At 44.6% G+C, this 20127-nt stretch overlaps 4 protein-coding genes across 6 annotated transcripts; 2 read left to right on the forward strand and 2 right to left on the reverse strand.

Moving 5' to 3' along the window:
* The first annotated feature begins 1690 nt into the window (after positions 1 to 1690).
* fer (fer (fps/fes related) tyrosine kinase) lies at positions 1691 to 9362 on the forward strand. Of its 2 annotated transcripts, none has more exons than XM_058056091.1 (20): positions 1691 to 1876; positions 2765 to 2908; positions 4733 to 4864; positions 4941 to 5114; positions 5176 to 5275; positions 5352 to 5535; positions 5602 to 5748; positions 5819 to 5938; positions 6020 to 6142; positions 6216 to 6411; positions 6490 to 6588; positions 6656 to 6862; positions 6943 to 7065; positions 7136 to 7192; positions 7270 to 7388; positions 7468 to 7562; positions 7621 to 7744; positions 7825 to 7979; positions 8050 to 8172; positions 8242 to 9362. In XM_058056091.1, the coding sequence occupies exons 2-20, from the start codon at positions 2837 to 2839 to the stop codon at positions 8376 to 8378; spliced, it is 2487 nt and encodes an 828-aa protein (XP_057912074.1). In that variant the 5' UTR covers positions 1691 to 1876; positions 2765 to 2836; the 3' UTR covers positions 8379 to 9362. The 2 variants fall into 2 exon arrangements, with proteins under 2 accessions (XP_057912074.1, XP_057912075.1); XM_058056092.1 differs by having other exon boundaries at positions 5602 to 5739.
* Positions 8772 to 11347, reverse strand: cdc26 (cell division cycle 26 homolog). The gene is made up of 3 exons (XM_058056098.1): positions 11183 to 11347; positions 10856 to 10941; positions 8772 to 9335 (listed from the first exon to the last, which is right to left on the reverse strand). Exons 2-3 carry the CDS (start codon positions 10934 to 10936, stop codon positions 9135 to 9137), a joined length of 282 nt encoding a protein of 93 aa, XP_057912081.1. The 5' UTR covers positions 10937 to 10941; positions 11183 to 11347; the 3' UTR covers positions 8772 to 9134.
* Positions 11175 to 18616, forward strand: prpf4 (PRP4 pre-mRNA processing factor 4 homolog (yeast)). 2 transcript variants are annotated; one of them, XM_058056095.1, is made up of 15 exons: positions 11175 to 11375; positions 11708 to 11939; positions 12987 to 13173; positions 14054 to 14141; positions 14230 to 14309; positions 14492 to 14585; positions 14701 to 14795; positions 14867 to 14925; positions 15011 to 15134; positions 15995 to 16084; positions 16154 to 16276; positions 17026 to 17133; positions 17204 to 17322; positions 17417 to 17523; positions 18488 to 18616. In XM_058056095.1, exons 1-15 carry the CDS (start codon positions 11190 to 11192, stop codon positions 18572 to 18574), a joined length of 1779 nt encoding a protein of 592 aa, XP_057912078.1. In that variant the 5' UTR covers positions 11175 to 11189; the 3' UTR covers positions 18575 to 18616. The 2 variants fall into 2 exon arrangements, with proteins under 2 accessions (XP_057912078.1, XP_057912079.1); XM_058056096.1 differs by having other exon boundaries at positions 11219 to 11350.
* A 245-nt stretch (positions 18617 to 18861) lies between these two features.
* ufc1 (ubiquitin-fold modifier conjugating enzyme 1) lies at positions 18862 to 19778 on the reverse strand. Its single transcript, XM_058056097.1, has one exon. It carries the CDS (start codon positions 19536 to 19538, stop codon positions 19029 to 19031), a length of 510 nt encoding a protein of 169 aa, XP_057912080.1. The 5' UTR covers positions 19539 to 19778; the 3' UTR covers positions 18862 to 19028.
* Positions 19779 to 20127: the final 349 nt, after the last annotated feature.

Here is a 20127-nt window from a genome sequence, read left to right on the forward strand (position 1 = left end):
GCAACAGAGGAGGCTCAACTTAGTTAGTTAGCATCCGTATTTTGCCTTGTAAACATACGACCTTTCACCCCAACTGGGTTTCAGACGCTCAGAAATAGCGGAGTATGATTTCGTTGGGCTAGTTGCTATTTACTTCTGGGGGTGGCCGTTATCCTGTTGGCTCTGTTAGCATTAGCTCGCTAACGTTACGAACTTGGGTAGAATTGAGTGGGGGTGGTAAGTGCGGGGGGGGGGGGGGTTCATGTTCACAATGAAATTTTTGAATTTTTGTAGTTTTTGGTTCAGCGATCCATGAGGTTATGGCTGTTATAATTATTATTATTTCCTTTATTATTATTATTTTCCTTACAGGTTCATTGGTGGATCGGTCAATTTATTACTACTTATTATTATTCTAATTCTTATTATTTGTATTTTTATTTTATTCCCAAGGGGAGGGTATTTTTTTATTTTTCTCAAATACAAATACAAATGCACACTTCTAGTTTATATGATTATAATTTCGCCACATCTGGTTTATAATTTAGCCACATCTGATTTATACGATTATAATTTAGCCACATCTGGTTTATACGATTAATAATCATATAAACCAGATGTGGCTAAATTATAATATGGCTAATAATATATCGTAGATTATAATTTAGCCACATCTGGTTTATACAATTATAATTTAGCCACATCTGGTTTATATGATTATAATTTATCCACGTCTGGTTTATACGATTATAATTTAGCCACGTTAGCTTATCAAAAGTGAAGTATTAAAGGAAAGAATAATAACACTAATACACAGTGCATAATACTAAATAAAATAATGACATATCTAACACATATGAATACATAGACTTATGAAAGTAAAGTTGGACTTGCCTTAAAGAGCAAACTTCTTTTCTCCTGAGTGGAAAACAAATCTCTCTTCTCTTCACTTGCTCAACCGCCCTAACCTGTTCAACGGGAAGACACTCCCTCCGCCGGAGCCACGCCCACAGACCACGCCCCTTCATATGATTAAGCCGGATTTATCATTAAGATTGAGGCTGTATTCCAATAGTAGTTTGAGTTGCCCTCGATGACTTGGATGTGATAGGAGTGGAAGTGAGAAATGGAACGCACCTTCCCTTCGAAGTTTAGTTTTAATTTACAAAGTTGTGTTGTTTGTTTAGAAATATGGATTCTCACTGTAGCTATATTTATGTTTGTTCGCTTGTTCATAAATGTGACATGTTGCCACTGCAAAAGCAGTCCGATAGAATTATGAACTTGCTCATTCGATGCATCTTCCTGATGTTCTTTACGCGTGGATGTATTTTTCTGCACTGCTGCAATGCATTGTGGGTAACATACAACTCCTCCCTCAGCCCTCCAAAGATAGATGATGTCACCAAGTTAACTTCATCTTTTCGGACAAATGGAAGGACACTGATGATGGGCCATCTCAATATGCAGCCTGAATATTACATATTCAATATTACAAATATATTACTCTTTTATTCACTCATCTTACAGGACAGCTATGATGGAAGCATTCAGGCTAAGATATCTGACTGCAAAATGTTGGAGTTTACTATTTGACTTTGCTTTTATTGTACACCAAATCATTGTTTATTTTGCTATTAAATGTAAATACTATAGAAAATATTCGGACTAATTTGTTAAAAAAAAGATGATATGGGCGGCCTCCTCACTTTTTTCGGTTTCCGCCGGAAGCCCCTCCCTGTTAGCTTTAGCTAGTAGCTGTTTGGGGCACGAAACTGTGAAGAAACTGTCAAACGGGGAAGAATAGTTGTTTTTTAAAAAAACGAGATGAGCGCAGACGCGGACAGCAGAGGACCGCGGTGACCGAATGTGTCACCCTCAACAGCCACCCCTTACGGTGGGTTAGTGGGCACAAATGGGCCAAAATCCTCCTTAATCTTCGAATTCCTCCACTCCTTCTTCCCGTCCCTCGTCGGCATTTACTGCTAAATCACCTCATAAACACGGACAGAACGTCTCAAAGTTCAAGGCTGTCGGAGCTTCATTCTGCTTTTCTGCATCAGTTGACTTTGTTCGCTATTGTTTACTTTGATGTTCGTATTGTTAGACTAGCAGAATAGCTTCACTAGAATGGGCTATGCTAGCCTCGGCTATCCCTGTGATAGCCCTTCACTATGCTAGTCCTGTGCTAACTCTGTGATAGCCCTTCTCTATGCTAGTCCTGTGCTAACTCTGTGATAGCTCTTCTCTATGCTAGTCCTGTGCTAACTCTGTGATAGCTCTTCTCTATGCTAGTCCTGTGCTATCCCTGTGATAGCTCTTCTCTATGCTAGTCCAGTGCTATGTCTACATTAACTCAATGCGAGCTTTATGCTCTGTGTATATTTTTTCTACACTTAGAATTGTTGATCTTTCCATTAATGTGAAAGTCTGAAAGGTTATGTTGCTATTTAAACTTAGTGTGGCTGTAGATTAGGCCATTTAGGTGAGGCTGAATGGTTTGGCACAAGATTGAAGTGGTGGGAATAGTTGTTTGTCTATATGTGCCCTGTGATTGGCTGGCGACCAGTCCAGGGTGGACCCCGCCTCTTGCCAAAAGAAAGCTGGGATAGACTCCAGCATGCCTGCGACCCTCGTGAGGATAAGCGGGAGAAAATGAATGAAGCCAAAGTGATGAAGTGAAATGATGGAAAGTTTGAAGTTAAACCACACACTGAGATTGAATATCATTGTAATGTCATGTTTTGTAATGTAATTAGTTAACTATGTTTGTTTTTGTTTTCAGACAATTTAGTCTTTGTGTGTCCACGGTGGATTATGCAACCTTTCCTCTCCTGACTGTTCAACTTCCTGACACATGATGGGCTTTGGTCGGGATCTGAGAAATTCCCATGAGGGACTACTGAAGCTGCAGGACTGGGAATTAAAGGTACCCTTCTTTGTTTGTCTTCTGTCTGCATGAAGGGATTCAGCTTGACTTGGAAGTGTTGACATAGGAAATGGAAGAAAATGTCATTGAGTAGAAATCTAGGTGGTTACGATGAGTCCCGTTCCCGGACTGTGATGTACGTCAGACCCAAATGAATTCTTCAGTCAGTCACACTGTACACAGAACACATGGATGAAACATAAACACAAGAATTAAATGGCAAAAAATCTAACCCATATCCAACAAAAATTCAGTTTCAAATTCATCATAGGAGATGGATGGTACTTAACCACAAAATGACGAAACTCTGAAAGCCATAAATCCAGGCGGGGATCAATGTTTTTGACCAATTAAGAGTGGCTCCTAGTTCTCCATCATGCTTGTGACAAAGTTATAACCACCAGGTGGGTGTGGCCTGCGGTCACTGGTAGTGATGTGCAATACCGCTGACTTAGTTTGGATTCAATACGGATTTAAATTTAGGCTGCTTACAGCGATACTGATACCGAGTCAAATTTAGGCTGATATCAGCGCTACTGATACTTGGTTCAAATTTAGACTAAATGTGACAAAGTGTATATCAAATCTTGAATGGAACCTATGCTGCTCATGTTGGGGCCCTTGGTATGAGTTGTGGACTCCTATAGAGCAGCTACACACCATAACCAGCACAGAGCTTTCTGGATCTTCCACAATCATCCCCTATTCATCTGTGGGTCCCTTTTAATGGCTTCCACCCACGGCTCACCCGCCTTAAACAATATCACGAGGAGCTCATCCAAACCCAGCCATTCGTCAAGTCGTCCCTCTCGGTAGCGGACGTTTTTGATGATTTGGACACACTGCATATTGTGTTCTCCGGCTCTGTCTGGTCTCTAGACATGGAACATACCAAACGAAAGGTTAGGCTCTCATCTTGAATCAGAAGTCTAGCTTTTTGTGATCTTTAGTAATCAGCAGGTTTCAGCTAAAGAGCACGTCTCAACAACAAAGCTTTACTTAGCAGATATAAATATAGCCATGAGGTATATTTAGCCACAATGTTGACACCACTATGCCACAACATGTTATTATTATATATATTATATTATATATATATATATATATATATATATATATATATATATATATATATATATATATATATATATATATATATATATATTACAATATGTTATTATTATAATAACCATTCATTCATTTTCTACCGCTTTTCGTCACGAGGGTCGCGGCTGTCTTTGGGCGAGAGGCGGGGTACACCCTGGACTGGTCGCCAGCCAATCACAGGGCACATATAGACAAACAACCATTCACACTCACATTCATACTTATGGACAATTTGGAGTGGCCAATTAACCTAGCATGTTTTTGGAATGTGGGAGAACATGCAAACTCAGAGATGGCCGAGGGTGGAATTGAACCCTTGAATCCTAGCTGTGAGGTCTGCGTGCTAACCACTAGACCGCCGTGCCGCCCTGACAAATTTAACATCATCAACTACTTACAATTGTCACATTTGGAAGTGAACTGCGTGACCACGCGTGAATGCATCTTTTCAACGCTCCAAGACTCGCTTGCCTTTTCACTTCCTGGTTCAATGGGACCCTTGCAGGCTGACTTCTTATTGTTGTTCTGGCTTAAAACTGCACCAAACATGCTCAGCCCTGCACTTACACATTCCGCACTTTACTCAGGCACAGGAAGAAGTAGTTCCCACCAACATCCTGCCATTTAGACAATATCGTCCTCCTCATATTTCTGGAAGGGAGAATCCATTTGAAAGTGTGAAGATGTGCTGAGGAGTCACCGGATGTGCTCTTCCAGGTGCTGGAGGCCGTCAAACGTTTCATGACTCTGCGTGTGAAGAGCGACAAAGAGTATGCCGCCCTGCTGCTCAGCATGACTCAGCAGATGGAGAAACATGAAGCAGCAGACTACGTCAGCACCGTCAGCAAGGTGATCATCATCATCATCATCACAGGACCTCCATTTCCGTGGGCTGCAGCGCTGACAACGTGAGCGTGCGTGTCAGTCTTGGTCACAGGTGGTGCGTCAGACGGAGGTGCTGAGTCGCGTCATGAGGAGTCACGCGGATGACCTGAACTCGGGTCCTCTGCACCGCCTGGCCACACTCATCCGAGACAAGCAGCACGTGAAGAAGAGCTACCAGAGTCTTCATCAACTGCTGGAAAGCCACAACCACAAGGTCTGCAGGGAGATCGCCACACATTGTGACTGACTGACCAAGCGTTGCTTGTTGTTGCTAGGTTACCAGGAGCGACCTGGACAAGCTGAAGTCCACTTATCGGCAGCTGGGCCGTGACGCCAACAACGCCAAAGAGAAATACAGAGAAGCTCTGAGTAAAGGTTTGGGACTTCACTCTTATGTTGGATACGTCCCACCAGGAAGTAGTCTGTCAGCAGCTTCATTGACCCGTTGCAGGTCGGGAGGCCGAGCGTGCTCACGAGCGTTACGACAAAGCCACAGCCAAGTTACACAACCTGCACAACCAGTATGTGGTGGCGGTGTGCGGTGCTCAGACACAACAAGAAGAACACCGACGGCATGCGGCGCCCGCTCTGCTGGACGCCCTGCAGAGGATGCAGGAGGACATGACACTGGCTTTGTGGGTGACATGGCCACACTGACTGTACAAGACAAGACAACAGCATCAGTGTGTGTGTGTGTGTAGGAAGAACATCCTGGAGGAGTACTGTGAGATCAGCAGTCTCCTGACGGAGGAAGTTGTTAAAGTCCATCAGGAGATTTCAGCAGCCGTTGAGCAGATTGACCCGCTGGTAGAGTACCAGCACTTCATCGATGCCTACAGGTTGCCATGGTGATGGCAGGAACATCCTCCTCTCTTTCCTGTCTGTAGTGCTGACTGTATGTGTGTGTGTGAGAGACAGGTCTCCAGAGATCCCAGAGGCCAGTGTGGAGTTTGACACGTCTGTGTTGGATGAAACTGACAATCTGCCAGCCAATGAGATCCTCTGGAACACACTGACGGCCGACAGTCTGCAGACCATGTGAGGCCACGCCCCCTAATGTTCTTCCCACCTTTCAACAGCGTCCTGGACGCCTTAACTCACGCCTTAACATATCTTCAGGTTGTCCTCTGCGACGGAGGAGCTCGCACTGACCCAGCAAAACCTGAGGACCAAAGAGGCCCTGGTGGACGACCTGGACTCAAAGATCCAAAGGAGTCAAGAGAACACTGGCAGGAAGAGCGAGTCGGTGTCCACATCTCTTACGAGTCGGCGTCCGCGTTGGTCTTCGTGTTGACCTTCTGTCTCTTGTCTTTAGCTGCGTCCTCCTCCTCAGTCAGAAACTGTCTCTCCTCGAGCTCCGTCAAACTGTCCAATCACTGCGCGGCTCGGAAGCCCGCCTCTTGTCACAGAAGGCCCTGTTGGACACCAAGATCACCACCGCCTCCCCGCCCCCAGCGCCGCCGCCTTTTGCTCTTCCCTACGAGGACGACACTCGCTCCATTGGCTCCACTGTAAATATTTTGTGTTTGTCTCCGAGCTTAGTGAGCTTTTCAAAATAAAGTCCATTCTTGTGGGCCGTTTTTTTCCAGGATAAAAGTAAGGAGAAGAGTTCACGTTTTGACACACTGCGACACTCCCTGGCCGGAATGATTCGCTCGCCAAAAGCCATGTTGGGCTCGTCCTCCTCGGTGAGCTGCTTTCCCATCAGCTGCCACGGCTGGGAAGCTGCGACATCACGTCTTTTGTGTCCGACAGCACTTCTTTGACGTGATCCCGTCCTCGGAGCGTCCCCTGGCGGAGCAGGAGTGGTACCACGGCGCCATTCCTCGTACTGAGGCCCAGGAGCTACTACGACAGCAGGGTGACTTTCTGGTGAGGGAGAGCCATGGCAAACCGGGCGAGTACGTTCTATCGGTGTTCTCTGACGAGCAGCGGCGACATTTTATCATCCAGTTTGCTGACGTAGGTGGAATAGGCCACACCCACTCTGGACAGCGTTTGCTGGGTGGCTTGACTAGTCTCTCTTTCTCTCTCGCTGGTAGAGTCAGTATCGCTTTGAGGGGACGGGCTTCGCCACTATCCCTCAGCTTATCGAGCACCACTTCTCCACCAAGCAGCTCATCACCAAAAAGTCTGGCGTGGTGCTCCTCAACCCTGTCGTCAAGGCAACCACATGCACAGCCTCACAGCACAGTGCATGTTAAGATGTGCAGTATTAACATGTTGTCTGTGCAGGATAAAAAGTGGATCCTCAACCATGAAGACGTGGTGCTGGGCGAACTACTGGGCAAGGTGACCTCACTTCCTGTCCTCAGTCCTCTCTCGTCTCCGCTGTGTTCCATCATCTGCTGCTCTGTCCACCCTGGCAGGGAAACTTTGGTGAGGTGTTCAAAGGGACATTGCTGCGTGACAAAACGCCCGTGGCCGTTAAAACCTGCAAAGAAGATTTACCTCCAGAACTCAAGATCCGCTTTCTGTCCGAGGCAAGGTGAGAGCCGCCACTTCGCTCTCGGTTTACCGCTGGAAAAAAAAGCCTGATGAGCATGTGGTGTGCGTGCTGTGTACAGGATCCTCAAACAGTACGACCATTCCAATATCGTCAAGCTGATTGGCGTGTGCACTCAGAGGCAGCCCATCTATATCGTCATGGAGCTGGTTCCTGGTAGGTGGTGCTCGCTCTGCCTTTGGGCGTCTTTCTGAGCCTTCGCTGTGTCCGGCAGGTGGAGACTTCCTGTCATTTCTGAGGAAGAAGAAAGACGAGTTGAAGACCAAGCAGCTTGTACGTTTCTCTGTGGACGCTGCCGCGGGCATGGCGTACCTGGAGAGTAAGAATTGCATCCACAGGTAAATTGTGGAATGTGCTGCGTCATGACATCATGCTCCAAAAATAGCAGGTGAGACCCTCACCTGTCTGTGTGTGTCAGGGACCTGGCGGCCAGGAACTGTCTGGTCGGCGAGGGGAGCGTGCTGAAGATCAGCGATTTTGGGATGAGTCGTCAGGAAGATGACGGTGTTTATTCCTCATCCGGACTCAAACAGATTCCCATTAAATGGACGGCACCGGAAGCGCTCAATTACGGTAACGTCTTACCTTTGGGCCCTATTTCACCTTGGTGACGTGAGCGTGACACCCGCGTGTGCTTGTGCAGGTCGTTACAGTTCAGAGAGCGACGTGTGGAGTTACGGCATCCTCCTGTGGGAAACCTTCAGTCTGGGGGTGTGTCCTTATCCGGGGATGACCAACCAGCAGGCCCGAGAGCAAGTGGAGAAGGGTGAGCACGCCGAAGCCACACACCTTCAAGGTTTGCCGCTGCCCCCACATGAACTGCTTTGGTTACTAGGTTACCGGATGGCGTGTCCTCAGCGTTGTCCTGACGACGTGTACAAAGTCATGCAGCGTTGTTGGAAGTACAACCCGGAAGAACGACCCAAGTTCTCGGAACTGCAGCGAGACTTTGCCGCCATCAAGAAGAAGTGAGGTCGTCCTGGACAGGAAATGCAGCCTTGTTTTGATGCGTTTGTGACTGAGGTTAAAAAGACCGTGTGAACGTGCCATACATATAGAACTTGATGCCACACGTATGTCAGCATCTGGCAACCACATCTGGCAGTGTCAGCGAACAGGAAGTGTGTCAGTCAAACAGCGGCTCAGTATGCCAAGGTGTGCATGCAAGCATGACTTGGATGGGGAGATATCCCAAAAAAAAACAGCAATTTAGAGCCACCGAACATGCAATAGGACGGGACCTCATCCTGTCAATCAATCGACAGAAATTTGATATCACAAGGAACGTATATCATATCAGGACTTTTTAAAATGGTATTTATATTGTTTTTAGTGATTCCTGAGTCCAGCAGACCACAACCAAAATGAGCAGCGGAAAAATCAACATATTATTTATTTGTTGGGAAAAAAATGTTCAAGGGTGACATTTTGCTGACAGATGGTCAGCACACACTCCATGTTCTCTTGATCTTCTGAGTGATGGAGGATGGAGCTTGTCAGCCGACCTCACGGTCTGACAATGCTTTTTTTCATGTTAGTGCCACGTGACTAAGCCTTTTACAAGATCTTACTGATACATGTATCATGAGAATAAAATGTCAACTCCCGGCAGCCTCAGTCACCCCACTGATGTGCCTTTGAGCATCACACTGCAGCCATAAATAACGTTAGTAATCCCCTTGGAGCTATTGTGACAGTAGCACTGTAGATTTTCATATTTACACGTTATTAAAACTGTAAACTTCCAAAGAGTGTGGGCAGGGTGGCCGGTTTGGGGTGTGGCTTGTAGCCGATACGTTCGTTGATAAGCTCCACCCTCGATGCGACTGAAGATGACGAAGCCTCCGCCCCGCAGCCGTCCACACCCATGACAGAAGCCCCGCCCACTCCACCTCCTGATTCCGCCTCTTCGCGCTGACGCTTCCGGGCCTGAAAATAAATTTGCCACGTATTTTCTTTCTGGCTTGTATTTTCTATGTTTTCTATAGCACACAATTTATATGACAATGGCGTCTAATAGCAATGTTACAACATTTGGAATTAATTCTCTGATAGAGCATGACTTAATTTTTTACTTGATACCTCTTGCACTTCTTTACTACAAATATAAGAAGTTTGAGCAGATTTTATGAGGGAAAATAGTACCTTTGGTCGAGACAAAGCTGTAATCCACCCACGCGCTTCGGCAAGTACAACCGGACTACAAAATATGCTAGCAATGTTACAAAACCTATGCGTTGGCATGAGAACATCTGACAGTGAACGTGCGCGCTGCGTATGCCAGTCGGTGCGGATATCATTGGTCAGCATCATCTCTGCTACCTCCAGTTCTGCTTCCTGTCTCTAGACCAAACAACACGGCTGCTCTCACCACAGTTTTGTATACATTTCCTTTCATTTTTAGCTGAAATTCTTCTATCACATCACGCCTGACACTTTTCTCCACCCGTTCACCTCCTTTTCACTATCCCCATTCTTCTGGACTGTTGACCCCAAGTACTTCACATTCTCCACCTTCTGTATCTCTTCACCTTGTAACCTCACTCTTCCACTTGGGTCCCTCTCATTCCCACACATATACCCCGTCTTACTGCGGCTAATCGTCATTCCTCTCCTTTCCAGGGCAAACCTCCACTCTTCTACCATCTCCTCGACCTGTTCCCTACTCTCACTACAAATCCCAATGTCATCTGCAAACATCATAGTCCATAGAGATTCTGGTCTAAGATCATCTGTCAGCCTGTCCATCACCACAGCAAACAAGAAGAGGCTCAGAACTGATCCCTGATGCAGTCCCACTTCCACTTGAACTCTTCTGTCCCACCTCCAGCACATCTTACCCCTGTCTTCCAGTCCTCATACATGTCCTGCACCACTTGAACGTACTTCTGTCACTCCAGACTTCTCACCACCTAAGATCCTATTGAACAACCCGATCAGGAACTCTACTGCTACCTCTCCTAGAAACTTCCATACCTCCACAGGTATACCATCAGGACCAAGTGCCTTCCCACTCTTCATCCTTTTCAATGCTCTTCTCAATTCCTGTTTACCAATCTTTGCTACTTCCTGGTCCACAGCAGACACCTCTTCTACTCTTCTCTCTCCATTTCCTCATTCATCAACTCTTTAAAATAATTTTTCCATCTTCCCATCCCACTACTGGCATCTATCAGTGCCCTTCCATTCCTATCCTTGACCACCCTAACCTGCTGCACGTCCTTCCCATATCCGTCTCTCGAACACTCAAGATGAATACGATATGAAATTGAAGATGAAGTACCCCCGATATCATATGACTTGTTTTTTTAATGGCGTCCCCACGGACTCAGATTTGTCATTGCTAAAATACGGGTGCTGTAACATTGCTATGTTTAACATTTCAGACACAGGAAATTTCAGGCATCCACGGTCAGTGTGAGAATAATAAAAACGTGAAGAACTGTTACCTCAAGCTCCTTCTTGATGCTCTCAAACTCGTCTGTGTCGTCCATCTTCAGCTCCAGGCGAGTCGGTTTTCTCCTCAGCATCTTGTCTTGGACAAACATTTGAACAAATGCGTGTTTTACTTTTCCGTAATATTCAGCAACTCAAAGATATGTTGGAATTCAACTGATAGCTTTGCGGGGTGATTTAGTTGAGTTTGCTTACATCTGACATCACGTATGTTCAACCCGATAAACGTAAAGCTAAGCTAAGCGGCTAACCCTAAAATGGCGACCTTGTCTGGTTCACCATTCCATTGTATGATGCTAGTAGGATCGGTGAAAAGTTACCTGACAAATGTGTCCCGGTTCTACTGTGTCTAAAGGGAATTCCGTGGCTTTCACCGCTGATGATTTTGGAGGTACCGCTGCTTCTACCGGAAGAGTAACCTTCCACCCGGAAAAGGATGTCTTAGGTATATCCGGGTCACGTGATAAGCAGGTCAACCACCACACGAGGTGCGTGAATTGCTCTTCTTCAAGTGTGAGTTGTAATTCTACTAATAGTTGGATGTAATTCCTATTGGCCATTCGTTTGCTACATATCACATCAACTCGGAGTATTTGAATCGCATCGTTACTTAATACGCTTGGGTATTGCTAATATTAGCCGCTAACAGACCGCCGGCCTTCATCCTGTTCGGGTTTTCAGACTTTGGCTCAGTTTCTGTATGGGAGAGATGATATCACTGATATTGCTATGTTCACCGGTATCGCTTTTCAGGCCAAATGAGAAGAAATTAGCAAAAGAAAACTGAATGTGTGATTGAAAAGGGTTAGACGTTGTTTTGTGATTCTTTTGTATTACATTTGCAGCTACTCTTCAGGGCTTTGATTCGGAAGTCTTCCCTATTGTCCCCCGGGAGACGGTTCAGGATGTCAGACGATGACGAAGTGGCTCCGGCCCCGAAGAAAAGCCGTGTTTTCTACGGAAGCCTGGAAGAAAAAGAGCGTGAGCGTCTGAACGCAGAGACTCTGAGCGGCTTCGTGACAGGAAGTGATGCAGTGAAGGCGGGAATCGAGGCCGGAAACATAAACATCTCGTCTTGTGAGTTTGAATATAGCATATATAGTAATAATAATGACCTTTTCATAAACATGAATTTGGGGAATTTAATGGAAATAGTTTTCCAAAGCATTAAAGTAAGAAATTACTTTCTCATTACACAGTCGAACAACGATGGAGTTTGTTTTTAACAAATCTCCTTCATCCGCTTAAAAGATACAATTGGACAAAATAGCCTTGCTAAATACTTTTAGGGTAGTACTAGATTAGATTAGATTACATTCAACTTTATTGTTATTGCTCATGTCACTGGTACAGGGCAACAAAATGCAGTTAGCATCCGACCAGGAGTGCAATTTTATAAGTACCTTAGTAGTAAGTAAATGTAGAAAAAAATGGACAGATCTATGTAAAAAAAAAACTATAACAGGCTATGACTATAATACAGTGAGGATATGTACAGGGATATAAATGACTATAATATGGCTATTGTAGATTATACAGATTATAAACAGTATGGATGTGACAATATATAATAACAGTATTGCAATGAAGTGACTAGAGTATGGTTATTGCAGATTATATAAATTATAAACAGTATGATCTATGAATGTAACAAGATATTACGGTAATATGTACATATGTACTAATCATTTAACATTGTTCAATGACCTCAATCAATTTGTGGCGTGATTTACAATCTATCATTTTAGTCTCATCAACGCAATAGTCATTTATTGACGGTCCCTACTATAAACAACCAGCGGTTAGAGTAGCACTTCCGGTGGAAGCTCCCCCCAAACATGACACAGCCGGCACAACGAGCCAGGGAGCCTCATAGCTAACGCCAGACATGTCTGCATGCTAGCGTTGCCTTCTCTTTGGGTGGCAACCAGCTTTGTGGTGCATTGCTACACCTAGCAAGTTGCTGTGTCGCCCTTTCTTACAAAGGTGACACAGCAGCCGAATCGGCCCATATTATCCGATCTTCAAAAATACGGATCAGATCCCCATTTTGAAGATGTGATCGGGACATCCCTACTTGGCACCTAAAGCAAGGTGTGATTCCTGCCCCGTGATGCTCTGCAGATGAAACCTTGGAGCTGGAGGACCATGTAAACGAACGACAACAGGAAGCGCTCGCAGAGTTTGAGCGGAGGCGGCGAGCGCGACAGATCACAGTTTCCACAGATGACACAGAGGTCAAGGCGGGGCTCAGAGCGCTCGGAGAGCCCATCACCTTGTTTGGAGAAGGGCCGGCTGACCGACGGGAGAGGTTAGTGACATCATCTCCTCCTGAAAAAGACTCTGATGTCCGCTGCCACTCTGGGCCAAAAAAGCTTCCCTATATATTTGCTCTTACTATCACTTATTTTAATTGGGTTTTCTTGCTCAATTTACTTGGGGGCCACTGGAGCTCGGGTCTGGGTGAGACTGGGACGCATTAATTAAAAACAAAATAAGATGAAAAATAAATCAACAAATCAAGAATAAAGAAAATCAATCAGTAATAAATAAATATAATAATAAAACGGCAAGTCATAAAAACTTAAGAAACCACATATAGTTGGTGGGTAGACAAATTATTTTTTTCAGATTAAAATGAACAAAGCATTATTAGAGCCCTGTAGACATGACGAAACACGACTATAGTAACATTTATACTTTTTTTATTTACAACATATTGCGCAACTGCAGGGTCTTGAGACACATGCTAACTCGCAAACTAGAGAGCTAGCGACCTAAACGGTAGCCTTCAAGTTATTTCCTTTAAACATAAATAGCCCAAAACTTACCACTTCCACACGGATAGGGAGGATAACTATTAACAGTTATTTAACCTTTAACATGAACATTAATCAAACGTAATAATTTTTTCTGGGTACATGATACCATACAGCATCCATATCAAACTTGTGCGGGCCGCACTACCATTAAACTTTCATATCAAGGTGGGGGCCTCAAACTAGTGTCCTGCGCGGGCCGCGTCTTTGAGACCCCTGGTGTACTGGGAACATTATGCCACATATTGGTACAGTGATTTCAAAACTGCTCTCCAAATAGTGCTGACAGTGATATCAGCAATAATTTTTAGGACAATTATCATCCAGCAAAACAACTTATGGTGACGACAAACTATGTTGGCCACTTTTCAGGCTGCGTGGCGTTTTGTCTGTGGTCGGTCCAGATGCTCTGAAGAAGTCCAGGAGAGATGAAGACCGAGCCAAGCGATCGCAGGAAGAGGTTTGATTGCCACACGCAAGAGAGGAGTGTGTTGAGGTGTTGTGCTTTCAGAAAGTGACAAGTTTTTTTTCTCCCTGACCAATCACAGTGTCAGCAGACGTGGTACCATGAAGGCCCCGTCACCCTCAAAGATGCACGTCTTTGGTTGGCCCGTTACTCTCTGCCCAGGTAATTGGCCAGCAACGTAAAGCAACACTTGAGTTTGGATTGTTGAGACTTAGAGTCTTAGACTTCCTTCTGTGAAAGTCAGATGAGTTTCTGCTTATTTGCCCTTCCTTCAAGCTAGCTTGTATTTTCTGACGGCGCCATGATTTTAGTCACACAGGAAGTGTTTGTGTGCTCTCTGTCAGGGCGATGAGGCGTTTGGAGGCGGCCCGGGCCCTGAAGGATATGTGCGAGGCAGCCAGAACCATCCGGCAACAGGAGTTGCACAAGAGTCTGAGAGTGAGACTTCAAATGTTAGCTTTGTAGCATCAATGCATGAAGCCAGGCATCCTTGTCATCATCATTCCAATCAACTCTTTCAGGCTTATTGTCAAAATATCTTCTTCGTCTTCAGAATTTGAACAACTTCTGCAGTCAAATCGGTGACGATCGGCCAATCAGCTTCTGCCACTTCAGCCCCGACTCCAAAATGCTGGCCACCGCCTCCTGGTGATGCACACATGTACTCCCACACACACATATTGACCTTGCGCTGTACTAACATCAGCTGTTGCTTTTAGGAGCGGTTTGTGTAAGCTGTGGTCTGTCCCTGACTGCACCCTGATTCGCACACTGAGAGGTGGGCGGAGCCTCACATGTTTGTCATGATGCCATCATCGCATAAAAAAAAGACTCCACCCATTTCTGTCTCTGATTGCCTGAAGGTCACAACACCAACGTGGGAGCCGTGGTCTTCCGTCCGCAGGCCGGCGTGTCTCTTGACCAGTCAGATGTCAGTTTGGCCTCGTGTGCTGCAGATGGATCAGTGAAGCTTTGGAACCTGGAAAGGTTAAAACCACAGCTCATTTGACACGAAATGTTTTCTCAACTATCACAACACAGCAACAACTGCAAAAAGCAGCACACATCTTAGCCCTGGATGCATGAATGCATAACCCAAGTTCCACTGTAATAATATGACACACTGTAACTATGCTAACCCAAGTTCCACTGTAATAATATATCACACACTAACTATGCTAACCCAAGTTCCACTTTAATAATATGAATAATATATGACGCTCTGTAACAATGCTAACCCAAGTTCCACTGTAATAATATATCACACGCTAACTATGCTAACCCAAGTTCCACTTTAATAATATGAATAATATATGACGCATTGTAACTATGCTAACCCAAGTTCCACTGTAATATATCACACACTAACTATGCTAACCCAAGTTCAACTTTAATAATATGAATAATATATGACACACTGTAACTATGCTAACCCAAGTTCCACTTTAATAATATTAATAATATGACACACTGTAACTATGCTAACCCAAGTTCCACTGTAATAATACATCACACACTAACTATGCTAACCCAAGTTCCACTTTAATAATATGAATAATATATGACACACTGTAACTATGCTAACTCAAGGTACACTGTAATAATATGAATAATATATGACACACTGTAACTATGCTAACCCAAGTTCCACTGTAGTAATATGAATAATATGACACAGTGTAACTGCTGTATAAACTGTGTATCTATAATGCAACTGTTATTTATCATCAATAAAAACATTAAAATAATAGATTACTGTGTAAATTGTCAGGATGACTCTGCTAATTACTGCAGTGGTGTTTTAGCTATGATCATTTCCAATAACATTGTATCTGTGGTTGCCATAGTGACGAGCCGGTGGCAGACATCGAGGGACACAGTGAGCGAGTGTCTCGGGTGTGCTGGCATCCATCTGGAAGGTTCCTGGGAACCACATGGTACTAATAATAATAATCATGATACAAGTCAATGATGTTAGTCTTATCAATGTGCTTCTGTGCTTGTAGCTACGACCATTCCTGGCGTCTTTGGGATCTGGAGGTTCAGGAGGAGATTCTTCATCAAGAAGGTCACAGTAAAGGAGTCCATGACATCCATTTTCATCCTGATGGATCACTGGCGGCTACTGGGTAACTATTACTACTACTATTGCCACACACGCTCTAATAATGTACATCATTACTACCACACACGCTCTAATAATGTACATCATTACTACCACACACGCTCTAATAATGTACACCATTACTACCACACACGCTCTAATAATGTACATCATTACTACCACACACGCTCTAATAATGTACATCATTACCACCACACACGCTCTAATAATGTACATCATTACTATACATATGCTCTAATAATGTACATCATTACCACCACACACACGTTCTTAATAATGTACGTCATTACCACCACGCACGCTTTAATAATGTACATCATTACTATACCACACACGCTCTTAATAATGTACATACCACACACGCCCTTAGTAATGTACATCATTACTACACCACATGCTGTAATAATGGTAGGTGGAGTGTAAATGTTTCAAGTACTATGGTGTACTGCATATATGCCTTGTTCCATTTTGGTTGTGTGGGGCTGCCTTTCTTGGTGTCAGAATTGTTGGTAAAAGATATGGCACTAATGTCGTTCTTCTCATCCATGAATAATCATGTTAAAGGGGAAGTGTTAGTTATTTCATTGAAATTCAGAGGAAGTGATTTTGTAGCATGCATGTGGAAAGACCTTCACTATTTGGCTGCCATGTTTGTGACATGTTTAGATGTGCTCCAGTCACACGGCGAGGTAGATCATAATAAGAATTCTCATTATTTTTGTCATCTATGTGAACAACCCGCCTGACCCTCAGCGGCCTGGATGCCTTTGGAAGAGTTTGGGATCTTCGCACAGGACGCTGTGTCGTTTTCCTTGAAGGACACCTGAAAGAAATCTACAGCGTGCACTTCTCACCTAATGGGTCAGCCAATCACAGCCGTACTTGGTGTTACTAAACATATAATCGTAATGCTTTTCTTTGTCCTTCTCAGTTACCATCTGGCAACAGGAAGTGGAGACAACACCTGTAAGGTTTGGGATCTGAGGAACAGGAAATGTCTTTACACAGTCCCTGCCCACCAGAACCTGTTGTCAGGTGTCAGATTTCAGCGTAAGAGGAATTCAGCAATGGACACACCTTAGCCGTCTGTGATCAGCTCTGCTAGTAGCATTGATGCTTGTGTCACATGTGTACGCCCCCACAGCCACAGATGGCCACTTCCTACTGACATGCGCATACGACAACATGGCCAAGGTCTGGAGTCATCCTGGCTGGATGCCCTTGAAGACACTGGCAGGGCATGAGGGAAAGGTAACTCTATGCTTTGGGGTTCACGTCTTTGGGGTGTTACCAAACATTCAAGGATGAGATTGCTTCATTTATAACGAGACCATCCAAAAAGATCCAGACACTTTAAATCCACGAGTAACTTTTAGCCAAACATTTAACCAGTTGGATACTAGACAGGTTGGGGGGGAGGTGAAATATCAATGAATGATGGATGTAAACACACATTCATTCATTCATTTTCTACCGCCTTTTCCTCACGAGGGTCGCGGGGGTGCTGGAGCCTATCCCAGCTGTCTTTGGGCGAGAGGCGGGGTTGTAAACACACAGTCAATGGCAAATGTTTTGTATTTGCTGAGTATTAACGGTGAATGAATGAATTCAATCAAGATTGATGGATTCCATCTGATGTACATGACTTCATAATTCCACACCTGGATCTGTCACGCTAACAAATAATAACAATGATAATTGATCATTGTGCTGTTCATTCCCCACCGATACTTTTATCCTTCACCTTTAAAAAAAAAAAAAAAAAAAAAAATTAAAGAAGCCTGTGCAGGCAGGATGGAACGGGTGGAGAAAAGTGTCAGGTGTGATGTGATAGAAGAGTTTTAGCTAAAAGGAAAGGAAAGGTATACAAAACTGTGGTGAGAGCAGCCATATTGTTTGGTCTAGAGACCGGAAGCAGAACTGGAGGTAGCAGAGATGAGGATGCTGAGATTCTCATTGGGAGTGACTAGGATGGATAGGATCAGGAAGGAGTACATCAGAGGGACATGACATGTTAGAGGCCTTGGAGATAAAGTCCTTTAGGCCAGACTGAGATGGTTGGGACATGTCCAGAGGAGAGATAGTGAATATATTGGTAGAAGGATGCTGCCAGGTAGGAGGCGCAGAGGAGAAATCAACAAATCATTACACCCTAGTTTTCTCCCATCCATGGAAAATAGAATCGTTCAGCATGTTCGTCTCATCTGTGTTTCAGGTGATGGGCGTGGACGTGTCACCTGATGGGAAACTGATTGCCACGTGCTCCTATGACAGAACTTTTAAACTTTGGATGTCTGACTGATTTCATTTATTTTTTTTTTAATAAAATGTGGATTTGACCAGGTGCTTTGCAACCAATAGTATTTTTTTGGTCTTTCCACCAACTCTTTGCTCACAAACAAAACATACATAAGTCGCACTGGAGTATAAGTCGCACAAGGCCAAAAATGCATAACTAGGTAGAAAAAAAACATACATAAGTTGCACTGGAGTATAAGTCGCACAAGGCCAAAAATGCATAACTAGGTAGAAAAAAAACATAAGTCTCACTGGAGTATCTTCAAGGAATACCAACAATCGAGTGCAGCGTTTCATGGACCACATTCTTTCATTTTATTCAACATCACTTCCACTTTTGATATTTGTACATATTCTGCTAAGATTCAAATGTGTTTGATATCAGCACTTTTATTCATGTCTCCAAAAAAATATCAAATGTCCACTCCTGTGAAAGGGTTCACGTGCCATCGGTGACATCATTCCACCTTGCGTTGTTGCTCCTTGTGGATCACGTGGCCCTTGCTGATCAAGTCAGGGACCTCCACGGCCAGCCACGGTCCGAGTCCGAGGGCCATCAGGTGAGCAAGGCCGAAACGCGGGGCGTTGCGGGCCCACAGCGGCGCGAAGTGTTCGGTCAAGCAGATCTTTCCGCCGCGGTACATCTTGGCCGTCTTTCCGTCCAGTTCAGGCACCGCCACTTCCGGCGCAGTGTCCGGATACGTCACCGGAATGTCGAACTCCAAGCGGAACTCATAGCGTAGCAGCTCGTGGATGAACCAGCACGTACCAGTCCATCGCGTGCCGTCCGCGTTGGACTCGAGGCGGAACCAGTCGTTGTCTGCCGCCTTGTTTTGCTCCACGAAGTGGATCAGAGCCTGGTACTCCTCCTTGAGGCGCTGCGGCCACAGCGTGCGATCTCGCGGGCCCGCGTGTGTCTTCAGCAGCGGGATCTGAGACACTGTCTTGCGCGTGCACTCGTCCGCCATTGAAAGTGCGTGTGAGGGAACCGTGTTATGACCAGAGTCCGAATCCGGCTCAGACTCTAGAACCTCTCGACGAACTGACGTGGACTTCCGGTGTATCTCAGCTTGAGGCGCTTCCTCTGTGAGGCTTTCAAAATAAAGTCATCGACGCTTTGTTTTTTTTAATTCCACATTCTTCAAAGTGGAACTATTCATAATTCAAATGGTGACTTATAAAGCAGCTTTACAAATGTGTTCGACCCCCGATGTTGCTTTATGGCAGCGTGTGCCTGTATTGCAGTTTCCTCTTCCGGTCCAAGACAAGACACCAACGTCAGCTGAACTGTATGATATACAATAATATGGCATTTACTATTGCACATTACGTTACATTCGTGAATATCACATATTTTCAGCGTAACCATTCAACATGTCTGAAAAGTTTCTTTTTCTTTGGGCTTCTCTGGACATGTCCCAACCATCTCAGCCTGGCCTCTCTGACTTTATTTTGTCTGAAAAGTTTCACATCAATCATTAATACATTTATTCACTTCCTGTATTCAGTGTCCCATCAAGCCTAACTAGTTTGTTTTTTTGTAACAATAACTCCTAA

Source organism: Doryrhamphus excisus, chromosome 19, assembly GCF_030265055.1.
Source record: "Doryrhamphus excisus isolate RoL2022-K1 chromosome 19, RoL_Dexc_1.0, whole genome shotgun sequence".
In the NCBI taxonomy this organism is placed as follows: Eukaryota; Metazoa; Chordata; class Actinopteri; order Syngnathiformes; family Syngnathidae; genus Doryrhamphus; species Doryrhamphus excisus.